Source organism: Aulonocara stuartgranti (assembly GCF_965226115.1).
Source record: "Aulonocara stuartgranti genome assembly, chromosome: 2".
Lineage (NCBI taxonomy): Eukaryota > Metazoa > Chordata > Actinopteri > Cichliformes > Cichlidae > Aulonocara > Aulonocara stuartgranti.
Genome location: NC_138940.1, coordinates 9,236,175 through 9,251,179, shown reverse-complemented (window position 1 = coordinate 9,251,179; position 15,005 = coordinate 9,236,175). Strand labels below are relative to the sequence as shown.

The 15,005-nt window shown below is 41.1% G+C and overlaps 1 protein-coding gene across 1 annotated transcript; it reads right to left on the bottom strand.

Moving 5' to 3' along the window:
- Positions 1 to 5: 5 nt before the first annotated feature.
- Positions 6 to 13,328, bottom strand: smu1a (SMU1 DNA replication regulator and spliceosomal factor a). Its single transcript, XM_082507498.1, has 12 exons — positions 13,199 to 13,328; positions 6,754 to 6,964; positions 6,183 to 6,335; positions 5,864 to 5,974; positions 4,611 to 4,739; positions 4,361 to 4,480; positions 4,144 to 4,260; positions 3,772 to 3,899; positions 1,953 to 2,079; positions 1,692 to 1,859; positions 1,451 to 1,603; positions 6 to 1,115 (listed from the first exon to the last, which is right to left on the bottom strand). Exons 1-12 carry the CDS (start codon positions 13,222 to 13,224, stop codon positions 1,017 to 1,019), a joined length of 1,542 nt encoding a protein of 513 aa, XP_082363624.1. The 5' UTR covers positions 13,225 to 13,328; the 3' UTR covers positions 6 to 1,016.
- Positions 13,329 to 15,005: the final 1,677 nt, after the last annotated feature.

The window sequence follows — 15,005 nt, the reverse complement described above, 5'->3', positions numbered from 1 at the left end:
ACTGCTCTGGTTAAACAGTTTAATGGCACAGACAGACGGCGTTACACAGGACGTGTGCATCCAGACAGCAAATTCATATAAATGGGTATAAAAAAAACCCCGAAAAACAAACCAGAAGGAAAAAACAAAAAACACTTGACATATTACACCCCATTTCCAAATGATAACCAAATAGGTGGTATTTTATAGATCACTGAACAAAACTGTTTTCTGTCCAAGATCAGCAACGTTTGAGGAATTCAAAAATACTGGGTAACATTTTCTACATCTTATACTTTTTCTATTCTAAATGAGAGGAACCAACATGCAACCATGAACTATTTAACCAGATCTTACTGAAAAATGCAAACAAAAATATATTTACAAAAACAAACTTTTAAAATGAGTCGGCTCAAGTATCTGCACTCTCACTGTGGACCTCTCTCCTCCTGCTGAAGCGCTCTTATATAAAAGTTGGAAATGCTTGCATGTTGAACAACAGAATCTTATTTATTGAACAGCCAGTGGAAAATGTGCAGAATTCTTTTCTTTAGGATTTCACTGAGTACAGTTCGAGAATTTGTGACAATCACGTTTCCTTCACATTTGTAATAATTTCTGTGGAAAACTGTTAATGAAAACAACAACAGTGGGTGGCCTACAAATTATTAAATACCATCGCTGTTCATCAAATTGCTTTCTAAGACACATGAAATGAAAACTTTATTTGTAAAAAATATGCAACAAACCTAAGAAGCTGAGTTAAATAAGACTCTGCTGTGCAAACACCCCAAACTGCCGTAGCTGTCAACATTCACATATATATTTTTTTAATGATACAAAAACTTCTTAAAATCCTGCTCAGTCTTTGCATGTTAGTCACTACTGTGTTCCCATTAATTTAAACCTCTGAACCACCTGAATCTGAGAAGGATTTATTAGGGCTGCAGAAGGTTAAATAAATCAAAGTGGGCGGAGCCGTGTCCAGACTGAGGAGAGCATCAGTCTCTTCTCCTGAGGGTGTTTTTTTTTTCTTTTTAAGGTTTCCAGAGCTTCAGCAGGCCATCCTCACTGTAGGTGGAGATGAGGTTCTGGTGGGGGTGGTGAGCGATGCCGATAACATCCTTCTCGTGGACCTGGAGATGGGAGATGTAAGATGTGATCAAGATACACCAAAAACATCAAGAGTGAAACAGAGTAGAGCTTCTTCCAGTCTGAAGTGATGGATTCACACAAAAATTATCCATTATTTTGCAAAATAATTTCAGCTACTGTGTGTAAAATGGAAACATCAGCAGTGACCAGTACAACACCTACATGTATATAGTTTTATATGGAAGACAAGGCAGTTACACATCCCCCCCTTCAACACTGACTTCAAAACTTCAGCGATAAGAACTTGGGGGAGGAACAGAGGACAGAATATGGTGCGGTATTTTTGGAAACTCTGATCCTGAGTGCCGTAACGTACCGTCAGTGTTCTCTCCAGCTTGCCGGTGACTGTGCTGAAGCAGTAGAGCACAAAGTCTTCACCCACGCAGTAGATCCACTCGCCGCGGGGCGACAGAGTGCAGCACACAAAGTCACCACCTTCCCTCTTACCGGAGCTGAAACTCCTCACGATCTGCACAAGAAAACAGCTTATTACCTAAAACTCCGGGTTTAGAAGAAAATCCCAAACAACTGTTAGTGATGTGGCGACATTAACTGACCTGTCCCTGCATGTTCATGATGACCACTGTGTTGGAGCGGTTGCACACGACAAAGTGCTCCGGGTTCTTGGGCAGCAGGATGACGTTATTGACTGTGATATCAGTGCCGGCTGACGTTCCCAGAGGCTTGAAGGTGCTGGTGCACTCAGTGGTCTTCACGTTCCAGACCTGAAGCACGTTGAAGATGAGTGGGAAAGCAAGAAGCATTATGAGAAAGAAGTGGATGAATGGGGTTATTTTTAAATCAGCCGCTTCTCTTACCTTTACTGTACCATCAGATGAAGCGCTGATGATGTGATGGCCGTCCGGAGTGAATGTGACCTCGTTGACAAACGAGGAGTGACCGCGGAACTCCTTTAGAGTTTTACCTGACTTAAGTCCATGGATTCTTATGAAAAAAAACAACAAACAAATAGGGATGACGTCGACATAATAATTTAAGAAGGTTTACTGAAGAGCACAGTAGTTTTAATGAAGAATGAAAGAACAGTAGTCTATTCCGCCTTGTTAAATTCCTGTGATTCTGCTGACTTCGCACTATATTTACTGATGCTGATAAAATACAGACGCTAAGATTGGATGCCACTGTTTGTGTGTTGCTGGTAAACATCTGGGACATTAATAGAAACAAAAGTACCTATGCTATTGTTTTAAATCAACACTACATTAATGTTACAGAGGACCAGAACTATTTCTTGCCCAGATCCAACATTAATGTTATCATTTATTAGTCATAGCCGGCAGTGCTACCATAATCATAATGTACGTAATTACATGGCTAATGTTAACGTGTGTGCCAGTCAGGTAAACATTCTAACTGTCTTGGAGCTAGAGCAGGGCGATATGACCAAAAATATTTATCACGATATACATTTGAAAATTTGCGATAACGATATACAGTAACTGACAATATAATTGACACTAGACAAAATACTTTACAACTCCACAACTTTATTAGTGCAAAAACCCCCATCAATGTATTTTCACTTAAACAAGCAGCTGTTTTTTTATGTGCATTAAAGTTATATAAAAATGTAACAGCGCAAATTCCTTGCTGACAGTTTGCCAAAAGGCATTTCCAGTGGGATTTTTACAAACCAATTCTGGTTCATCTGTTTCATTTAACGATCCACTTTCGCTCTTTTCATTCTGCGTCGCCGTCATGTGCGTATGTAAACATAGGCACTGCGCATGCGCGTTTTACCCATATTCTATCGCGATATGTCATTTTCCTATCGTTGCCCAAAATGACACCGGTATTACCGTGAACGGTATGATATAGCCCAGCCCTACTTGGAGCTTTATTGAGCTCTTGAAATTCCTTGTTATTACTGGTTGGTTGTTTGTTGCTACTGTTCATGTGTTCAGCTGCTAGTCGGGGGAGGGGCTTTAGTAAATCATGTTCAGAGGAGCCACCACTGCTGATTTACTGACACAAAAATGCAGCTGTTTTTGTTTTTTAATGTAAGTGTATTTAATACTTCAAGACACAATTAGTATGGTCTTTTGTTGCCAATGGTAACAGTATTGTTAGCATCTAGGCACCAGCTGTTGTTAGATAAGAGAACTTCAAACAGTAGCAGCCACTCGTACACTCACACAGAGTGTACAGCAAAGAGAGAGCCTGAGTGGAGCTAAAAACTACGGTTCTTCTTAAACAACCAAAATCATCACGATAAAAAGCCAACTGAACTTTGGGAAAAAGTGATCTTTTCACCTGCTCCCATCCACCTCCTACATGCTTGAACACAACCAGACCACACTCATGATCCCATAGCCTGCTTTGAAGTTTGGTCATCATGGACATCAGCACTAAGATCATTCACTTTGTGACAATTAAACAACCTTGCACGTCCTTAGTATGAGCTTTAGATTTTGAGAAATAATAGTGGCAGCCATAACCACTGTATTATCTTTATTTCACACCACAGTCGCAGTGAGAAACTAGAAGTGAGTGCATGATTGAGTTTGGTAAACACATTGTGCATATGGGGGAAAACACCACTAGAAAAACACCACCCTAATGGCTGCACAGCCTCCTCTGCTGCTGGTAAGGACAAACAGTCAGATAGTAGTTTACCTGATGGTCTGATCAAAGGAGGCACTGAGGAGCTGGCTGCTGTCCTTGCAGAAGCTGACACATGTTACTCCTTTGCTGTGGGCACGCTCGAACCTCCTCAAACACTGACCGCTCTGGATCTTCCAAACCTACACAGACACATACAGTTTGTTCTCGTGTTTTAGTAAAACAGAAAACACACGAGTGAAAGAAACTGAGGTTTTCAGTTTTCTGAGAGCTTTCATGTGTAATAATTAAAATGTCTTCTTGGTTTTTATAATTTTATACCAATAGATGTGGTTATATAGCTAGAAATGGGCTGCAAGTGCAGAATTGGTGAATGAAACACAGAAGGACAATGACAGAAACTGAAGTACAGCTGGTCCTCTATACCTTAACCTTCCCATCCTGGGCTCCAGTGGCCAACATCTCTGTGTCCCGACTGAAGCCCATACACAACACAGCGTCATCCATCATCATGAAGTTATCCTGAGCCTGGTATTTCAGATCCTGCAAACACAAAAGATATATAATAATTAAAAATAACTGGCATAAACAGAGTGACATTTAAGCAGAAACTAAATCTGCCTTTCTTTTCCTTTCAACCCACCTTCCTGATTTTGCCAGTTGTGAAGTTCCAGACTTCGATGAAACCGTCCACAGAGCCAGTGACCAGATACTGACCATCAGGGGAGAATCGGGAACACTCCACGTGAGATTTCTGTCCAAACTGCACAGGGAGGAAAAACAAGTCACGTCAGAACAAGTTTAAGTCATGAACTTGAAGAAATGGCAGTAAGGCCTGGTCACAGTGAAGAAGCTGACTAATACAAATTGCCATTTTGGGATAGTGTGGGTACCTTGATGTGTCTGCTGAGCTGCGTGGGAAAGCGTTCCTCTTCTACATCTTTAACGGCAGCTTTACCTCTGAACAAGTCAATGGTCATACCAGGAGGCAGGAGACCCTGATGCTGCTGCCACTTCAGAGCCTACAGAAGGAAAAAGATGACGGGGGACGACATAAGCATTTGCATTTTATCTGAACTGAGGAACAAATTTTATTTATATAGCACCAAATCACAACAAGGTGCTTTATCCGGTTGTTAAGTCTGACGTCACTAGCCGTGTCTGGGTCTAAACTCCGCTGCAGGTCCATATATCAAACGATCACTATGGCATTACTGAGAGTTGAAAAACTGTCTAAAGTCTTTCATCTTTAATAAAATGATCAGCATTCTGCTCTACCAGGTGTAACAATTGAGTTTAACATCCAGGCATCCATGAAAACGGAATTTATGACATTTAACGGAGTTAGAAGTTAGCAGGAAGTTAGCTCGCTAGCTTCTATCTAAATACAATATATCATGTCCTGACTGCGGGGTTTTGGAAACAAATTCAAACGTACAGCTCTGTTATCACTTCCAGCATAAATGAAGACAGAAAACTAAACAGCAGTGACGTTTGTAGGGTTACTGAAGTTGGGCTAGCTGGTATATAATGATGTGCTACGTGACCGCTAGCGACACAGCTATGTTAGCATAATATGAACAAGCTAACTTTTTTTCCACTCGATAAAAGTTAACGTGAGTGTTCTCGGTGGTCAGGAACAAATGTAATCGCATGGCAGGATGCTGTAAAAGGACCAAACTTCAGCCAGGAGAACAACTGAGATAATCCATCCACAATACGAGGTTAGTCATTCATATACTGCTGCATGGGCTGGGCTGTAGTTACATCCTAAGGTTTTAAAAACTGAGCTTAAATAAATGATTAGTGGTAATAAAAGCCGAGGGAGGTCAACAGTGATCACTGACTGTTTTAGGAGCTTTTTGAGATCAAATATAAGAAAATACATAACATTAAACATGTTAACAACACAAAAGCCATATTAAACGCAGACTACTTTAGACCCGGAAGTAGGATTCATCGCGTCATCACTGAACAACCGAATAGTGTGTAGTTAAGACAATACAATAACAAGGAGTCGATATTATGCATGCAGAATTATAATCAAGGACAACTCTGCTTGTACATTCCTATTTTTTTTGTAAAATTAAGAGGCAAATGAGTTTCACAAACTAGTACAACACCTGCAAATTTGCAGGTCACATACCTGTCCCAGCAGAGCCATGAGACGAGAGGGAGGCACCACGCTGACCTCTCCTGCCAGCGCCTGAGCGATGGCCGCCCGACGCTTCTCCTTACTGCTGCCATCTGGGTAGGCCTGGATAGAATTTCAACAATGCGTAAGAAAGAAACATGCACATCTATTAAAAACGTACAGCACATTTTAATCTGATGTTCTTTCTGATTTAAAACCTTATTTTTCCAGATTTAAAAAGCCGAGGGAAAAAAAACGAGGGAAAAAAAATAATAAACTCAGGAAAAAATGGAAAAAATAAATAAGAGTCACTTTAAGCAATTTATCTCACCTCTCTGGGATCAAAGTAGGAGCGAGCCAGCAGGTTCTCCAAGTGGATGTATCTCTCTGGCTGGGTCTGTTTCAGCATGATCATGGGGTCGGTCTGTCTGAGCAGTGAACGAGCTGCACCCAGCTCTCTCAGTTCAATCAGCTCTAACACGACCTGGTGAGGGAATCAACACAAAGGCCCAACTTAAACAAACAAAAAGATCTACTATGCTTACACTGGGAGATTTGCTATGATACAAATGCTTAGAAAAGAAAACATCTGGATTAAGATAGTATTACAAGAAACACCTGAAAAAAACCCTTTCTGACCAGAAACCATTAGAAATAAAGCTGGAGGACTTAGCCAAGCTTTGGACACCATCCAAAATGGTGTGAAAGCCCAGTTCAATGTACTATCATCATCATCATCATCATCAACATCTATCTATAACTCTCTAAATCTAATATTCACACTTTACTGTCAACACTTCTCATTGTATACAAACAAGCCCTCACCCCCCGTATAATCCCAGATGATGATAAGATGCCAGCGTCTTCTGGACCTGTCAATCAAAACTTTATCCAGACCATACCTGTTCGTAAAGGTCTATCAAGGTCTTGTCTGGCAGCTTGAGGGACTGGATGGCTTGTAGAACAGTATCCCAGTGGCCGCTGTTGATGTCTGCCACGAAGCTCTCTATACTGTCCACTGTGTTCAGAGACACTGTCGTCTCCTCCTGCAGAGTGGCTAGTGTCCGGTGCAGATTGTTCTCTTTTAAGTACTGCATAATCAGACGGACCACGCTGTGAAAATAGACAAACAACGTGAGACAGAAGACGGCTCAGCTCAGGTAAAACAAGCTCAGGATTTGGTGGTCAGAAACGTTCCTGATGATACCCTACACTTTGAGGTATAGTGAGTTCAAATTCAGAATTTTCATGTCACAAGGTGGCACTCTTTTTACCTGGTTAGGTTCTCATAGTAACTTATACCAAACATATACTAGGGGTGGGGGAAAAAAAATCGATACTGTGTAGTATCGTGATATTTTGTTTGCTAATAATGTATCGACACAGGGACAGCAGAAATCGATATTTTGTTACAAAAAAAGTTTTTGTGGACTGGAACATGCTCTGACTTCAGAGCATGTTGATCCTTTTTCTCAGCAAGAATCCTGACACTGTCCAAATGTGTTTAACTTTTTTTTGGCAGCAATAAACATGACAGTTTACTTATTTTAATTTAAGACATGTTTTATTTTAATTAAGTTTAAAACTTTTTTATTTAATGTAAAATTATATTTTGTTTTAATTTACTTTCAAATTCTTCAGTTGCTGAAGGGGCTGCATAGTTTTCATAAATTGCATAGTTCAGAATAGCTATAATTGTACCAGATGGTTGCATTCAGTTAAGTTGGACTAGACCGTAATACAAACCGTTCAGTTTGTCAACAATAAAACTGACTGAAATGAGAGAAATACTGAGTGTGAGACTTTGATATTAGATAAAATGAATATTGATAACGTTTACCTTTATGTACAGAATCTGAATATCGCAAAATATTTTAAAAAATTGCAATAATATCGTATTGTGCGTTAAGTATTGTGATAATATCGTATCGTGGGATGTATGGTGATTCCCACCTCTAACATATACCATTATCTGCATTTTATATTCACTAAGTCTTCAGTACGCTCTAAGAGTGAAATAGATTCTCTGGTGTTGGAATAAGTGTTTGTGCCTTACTAACACCACGGTGCATTAATGTGGCACATAATCACTGGGACTGAAATACATTTAGACTTTGATGCAGAAAATAAATGCTTTTATGCTTGACTCTTATCTGCTGCAATGTCTGATTATACTGACACAAATGCAGCCAATCTAAGAAGATAGATAAGAAAAACATGAGTAGGCTATTTATTGGCTATTCATCATGGAGAAGATTAAATCTGTTGAAATAATTCACTTTAATCTGGGAACAAACTAAAGTGATTTCTCTTTCATTAGTGTAGGGAAATGCCAGTACTGCATGCACTGAAAGTCCAGCACACATTTTAGAATTGAGTGAACTAATAACTTCTAAACTCAAACTATGTTCTAGATCATCATCACCATCAGCACCACCAAGGGCGTGCCAGGGGGGGCAAAATCTGCTGTCCTCCCCAGAGGCCCCTTTAGCAAGACTGTCCTATGTTGGTAATACATTTTAATAAACTTTGATGGCTGGATAAAACTGTTTTGAATAAATGTGTTGCCAAGAGATTATTTTGTTTTGCACCAGTAAATAGTTGATTGTGAAACACATGGAAATATCTGTGTGGTGTTTAAAATGTCAAAAGTCTTATTTATTTATAGGTATTTGATCCATATCAGGTTGCAGAAAACCTAGTTCATCTCAGGGCCAACATAGAGACAGGCAAACAGTTCACACTCATACGTCTTTCCTCAACAAGTTTTCTCTTAAAGTGAACTCCATTCTGGGAGAGGAATCTTAAGCTGCTCCTGCTCAGCTCTGCTGGGAAACATTAAAGAGTTGGGACGTTCCAGTTAGTCAATCAATCAATAAAATTTTTCTATGAGTCTGTGGTGGCCAGTGCGATCCTCTATGCTGTTGCATGCTGGGGGAGCAGGCTGAGGGTCGCAGATGCCAACAGACTTAATAAACTGATCCGTAAGGCCAGCAATGTTGTGGGGATGGAGCTGGACTCCCTCAAGGTGGTGTCGGAGAGGCGGATGCTGTCCAAGATAAAGACAATGTTGGATAACACCTCCCACCCACTCCATGACATGTTGGTCAGTCACAGGAGCTCGTTCAGTGAGAGACTGAGATTACCGAAAAGCACCACTGAACGACACAGGAAATCATTCCTGCCTGTGGCCATCTCCCTGTACAACGCATCCACTTAACACACTGTTTGCTGCTACAACTACACATGTTTCTTTTCCAAATATTTATTTATAAGTGACTTATGTATGTATGTATGTATATATATGTATATATTGTACTATTCTTAGTTAGCGTATTGTCTGTCTTGTCTTAATGTTGGTTTAAAATGGAGCACTGTAACAAAAAATAATTTCCCCCAGGGATCAATAAAGTATTCTGATTCTGATTCTGAAAACAGGTTATTATGGAATTCAAAGTCATGTAATTCTTTTCTTTCTCACCATATTTTTCAAGTATGTATATATATATATATATATATATATATATATATATATATATATAAAACACCCAGCACGTCCCTGCGGGCGGTTTATCCTTCAAGCTCGGGTCCTCTACCAGAGGCCTGGGAGCTTGAGGGTCCTGCGCAGTATCTTAGCTGTTCCCAGGACTGCGCTCTTCTGGACAGAGATCTCCGATGTTGTTCCCGGGATCTGCTGGAGCCACTCGCCTAGCTTGGGAGTCACCGCACCTAGTGCTCCGATTACCACGGGGACCACCGTTACCTTCACCCTCCACATCCTCTCGAGCTCTTCTCTGAGCCCTTGGTATTTCTCCAGCTTCTCGTGTTCCTTCTTCCTGATATTGCTGTCATTCGGAACCGCTACATCGATCACTACGGCCGTCTTCTTCTGTTTGTCTACCACCACTATGTCCGGTTGGTTAACCACCACCATTTTGTCCGTCTGTATCTGGAAGTCCCACAGGATCTTAGCTCGGTCATTCTCCACCACCCTTGGGGGCATCTCCCATTTTGACCTCGGGACTTCCAGGTTATACTCGGCACAGATGTTCCTGTACACTATGCCGGCCACTTGGTTATGGCGTTCCATGTATGCCTTGCCTGCTAGCATCTTGCACCCTGCTGTTATGTGCTGGATTGTCTCTGGGGCATCTTTACACAGTCTGCACCTGGGGTCTTGCCTGGTGTGATAGACCCCAGCCTCTATGGATCTTGTGCTCAGAGCTTGTTCTTGTGCTGCCATGATTAGTGCCTCTGTGCTGTCTTTCAGTCCAGCTTTGTCCAGCCACTGGTAGGATTTCTGGATATCAGCCACCTCCTCTATCTGCCGGTGGTACATACCGTGCAGGGGCCTGTCCTTCCATGATGGTTCCTCGTCTCCCTCCTCTTTCTTGGGTTTCTGCTGCCTGAGGTATTCACTGAGCACTCGGTCAGTTGGGGCCATCTTCCCAATGTATTCTTGGATGTTCGTTGTCTCATCCTGGACTGTGGTGCTGACACTCACCAGTCCCCGGCCCCCTTCCTTCCGCTTAGAGTACAGCCTCAGGGTGCTGGACTTGGGGTGAAACCCTCCATGCATGGTAAGGAGCTTTCTTGTCTTTATGTCAGTGGCTTCTATCTCCTCCTTTGGCCAGCCTATTACCCCAGCAGGGTACCTGATCACGGGCAGGGTGTACGTGTTGATGGCCTGGATATATATATATATATATATACACACCCAGCACGCCCCTGCGGGCGGTTTATCCTTCAAGCTCGGGTCCTCTACCAGAGGCCTGGGAGCTTGAGGGTCCTGCGCAGTATCTTAGCTGTTCCCAGGACTGCGCTCTTCTGGACAGAGATCTCCGATGTTGTTCCCGGGATCTGCTGGAGCCACTCGCCTAGCTTGGGAGTCACCGCACCTAGTGCTCCGATTACCACGGGGGACCACCGTTACCTTCACCCTCCATATATATATATATATATATATATATATATATATATATATATATATGACAACAACATAATAAAACTGGAAATTCTGTTTTTGGTGTGCCACCCCTATATGGTATTTGTATAGCACTTTACTCAGTCCCTAAGGACCCCAAAGCGCTTTACACTACATTAGGGCTGCCACAAACGATTATTTTGATAGTCGACTAGTCACCGATTATTTATGCGATTAGTCGACTAATCAGATCATCATCCACTGGACGTAAAACTACAGCTTATTGCACCAGCAGCATCTGCTCTTATATAACTATCATTAGCTTACAGCTTTAAGCTTTGCTAACTAAAAATAAAGACAAGATGATAGTTTATTCAATTTTAATGAAATTTGCAGATTGTTTCGGTAAAGTTTAATAAACTCCTTGCTATCTAAAATATAACAGGACACCGGAGTATATTCTCCAGCATCTCACACTTCTGATAATCAGCTGTCTGCTTGACATTTATTCAGCTGTGTAAAAACTATAACTTTAATCTCAGCCAAACCGATTTACTCAGGAACAAATAAAATACTAAAAAAAGCCAAACAATAACATTTTTAATTTATCTAAGTGACTCATATATATTTAACCTGAGTTGCGAAAGACGGCGGTGGGTTTGAAAACAATTTGCCGGGAGTCCGGTGTTCTCACGGCGCTAGTGACCTAGCCCCCGGCTAGCTATCGAGCTAGTGGGTAACAGACGCCTCCGAAAACGTCGGAGCGCTTTTGAAAATATGTGGTGTCCTGATAAACTGAGCAGATATTTGAGGTTTACACAGCTACATTCTCGCCTGAAAATATGTTAAACGTTTATTTTGTGACCCAGAAAGAATAATAAGAGTAATATTAAAACTAACTAGCTACCGCCATTGTTGGAAACTAAGCTGGGCCGCGCTATGAATTCTGGGACACAGCTGCTTCTTCTTCTTCGGGGTTTAACGGCAGCTGGCATCCTTGTACATGCTGTGCTGCCATCTTCTGTTTCAGTCCGTTATTAACTCTTAAATCCTGCTATTATTCCTGCGTCTTTTGCGATCTTACAAAGCTTCAAACGACACGTCGACTATTAAATCAGTCGTCGACGATTTTGATAGTCGACGTAATCGTGACTAGTCGACAAATCGTGGCAGCCCTACACTACATTCAGTCATTCACCCATTCACACACACATTCACACACTGGCAATGGCAAGCTACATTGACCAGAACTCATTTGGCTCAGAGGGTAGGGCAGCTGCCGTGAGACCCGGTGGCAGAGGTTCGAATCCTACCTGTGACAGTTGCTACACATGTTCCCTGCTTGCATGCGCTCTGCAAGCTACATTGTAGCCACAGCTGCCCTGGGGCGCACTGACAGAGGCGAGGCTGCCGGACACTGGCGCCACCGGGCCCTCTGACCACCACCAGTAGGCAAACATGGGGTTAGTATCTTGCCCAAGGATATTTGGCATGCAGCCAGGAGGCAGCCCTGGATCGAACCACCGACCTTCTGATTAGTGGCTGACCTGCTCTGCCACCTGAGCTACAGCCACCCCACCTATATTATTATTGCCCTCAAATGGCCACCCCTATGAAAAAAAATCCTGAGGCATCCCTGTATGTTAAACTTGCTTTGGAGCAAATCCTTCAGTCGTGATCAATAACTTTCCCTATTTTTTTATTGTTACTGTGTTTGCCATCAATTTTCATTTTAAGGAGTAAGAATCTGCAGACAGATGTGTGGTCATTTCTAAACACTATGCTTACTACTAATGTTTTCACTAGTATTTTTTCTTGCAAAAAGCCTCAGTTTAGATAATTCAATTATGGATTCCTGCGAGATTTTGAATATTAGCAAATTATGAGCACCGTTTTGAATCTAGTGTGAATCTAGTTTTGAATAGACCGCGAGTTTCTGACAAAAAGTGGAGTTACTGACACTAAATGAAGCAGACTTAATATGTCAAGCAATCTGGCTACTTTAGTGAGTTGTCCAGGTTGGGTTTGTTTGAATCAGTAACATTTCCAGCTCATGTCAGAATCTACGGCGACTGGGAAGCGCACATCTTAAGCTAATGCTAATTTACTCACCTCTTTCAGTTTTGTGCAGTACACAGAAGCGATTAAAATATAAATGATCAATAAACAAATGTTTCATATCACATAGTGCCAGTTGAAAGAGTACCTAACTCCACTTTCCAGTCATACACTACATACACTTCAGCGTATGGCTGGAAGTTAGCTCGTTAGCTTAGCACAAAAACGCTAACTACCGCTACTGCAGTTTACTGCAGGATGAAGGAGGCCTCACTGCCCAAAAATGTGATCAAATATGGAGCTTTTAAAACCCAGTTTACTTTAATAATAACACTCCTTTAACAATAGTTAAGCGGAGTACTTACTCTGCAGATTCCACCTCCAGAGACATGATTATTTATGTGAAAACAGCCTCCAAGATGCACTCCTGAGTCCACAGCAGAAACAAACGCCAGGAACACACGGCTACGGCACCGGAAGAAACAGGATCAGGAGGCGGTTTTTTTTCTCCAAAATAAAAGATTCATTTGACGCTCAAAAAACATGGAGTTATTTTTTGCTGCCGTTTTTGTTTTTGGATGACAAAAATGTTCACGTTTCGACGTCTTCATAATATTCAAACTCTTAAAACAAAAACAAATAAAGATACCAAATAACTGCACTAGTTCGCATTACTGTATTACAAAAAAAACCTGTTCTATGTCAACTGACCACCTGTTTCCTGGCAGGCCACCTCATATTATACCATACACAAACAAACAAACAAACAAACAAACAAACAAACAAACAAAAATGCTTAATTTTAGCTCTCCGCTGTTATTAGTTTGGTCAGAAAAAGGTAAGAAGTATTTTTGCGATGAAGCTGAAGTTCAACATACATTTCTGAGAGCTTGAGTTTGGTTAAAAAATTGACAACAAGGCCTGAACTACCATATTTGAAGGTTTATCGAAATAATAATTTCAAAGATGGGTGTTGAAATTTGTAACACAGATGATAAGTATAAAAAATACTGCTCAAGCTTAAAATGCCCCTAACCTCATCACAAAACTCTAGAGTGTTTTATTTATTTCATTAATAACATTACAAAACTAAAATTGGAAAGTTTTAAGAACTTTTCCATCTGCCAGGATTTTTTTTTTCAGGGAAATCACATATGGTAAATGGCCTGCATTTGTATAGCGCTTTTCTAGTCCCTAAGGACCCCAAAGCGCTTCACACTACATTCAGTCATCCACCCATTCACACACACATTCACACATATGGTCAGGATGGGAACTTGGTCAACTGATATGTTATAGAACGACCCAGATAAAATAAAAACAGGTATCTAATCCAGTGTTGTTCAGTGCACTTAAAACTTCCTTAGTTTGAAATTTTCACAATTATTTTTCTTTAAAACTGGTAAAGTTATTAAATTAGTCTTTTATTTCGTCTCATTTAAGGCACCTGTAATTTTTTTCAATGTTCCCTCCAAATATCCATGTTACTTTGGTTGAGTAGAACATAATTCAAATTCACCCACTGATTCATGATTCCGCTGCAATATTCACATTTGTTGTAGATGTTCTAATTCTGAGATCAGTTATTTTTAAACTACAGGAAAGCCATAAATCCTTGGGGTAGCCCCAAAGGACAGCAGAATTATTTTTCTGCTAGAAAAGATCAAATAAATTAAGATGGCTATTTAATTAATTAAGGTTGTTTGAGTGTGGATTTCCTCTTGCGTCCTTACATGGCATCAAAGCACCATTCCCAGCATTAAGGGATCTTTTCCTCATAAGCGTGTAGCGTGTGCACAGCCAATTCCCCTTTTTTGCTGATCAACAGGGGGTGCTATTTGCACAGTAATGGCATCGAGGCCCTCTTGACTTCCCTCTCTCTGCCCATGAAGGTCTTTCAAGGTTATAATGATAATAGTGCACAGTGCAGCAGCACTTCAGACTGCAGGCCTGGGTTTGATTGTTTTGGCCAATCATGACATAATCCCACTGTGAGCCCCATCCACATGGCAAATGAAATTGGCATTGAGAACACGGCAGATCCTGGTCGGTTTCATTTGCCTTTGCAGATGGAGAAATATATTGGGAAACGATGAGGGGAAGCAGACGTGATGGGGAGGGGAGGAGTGGTGTTTCCACACAATACCATAAGACCTCAGTCATCCCGAATAT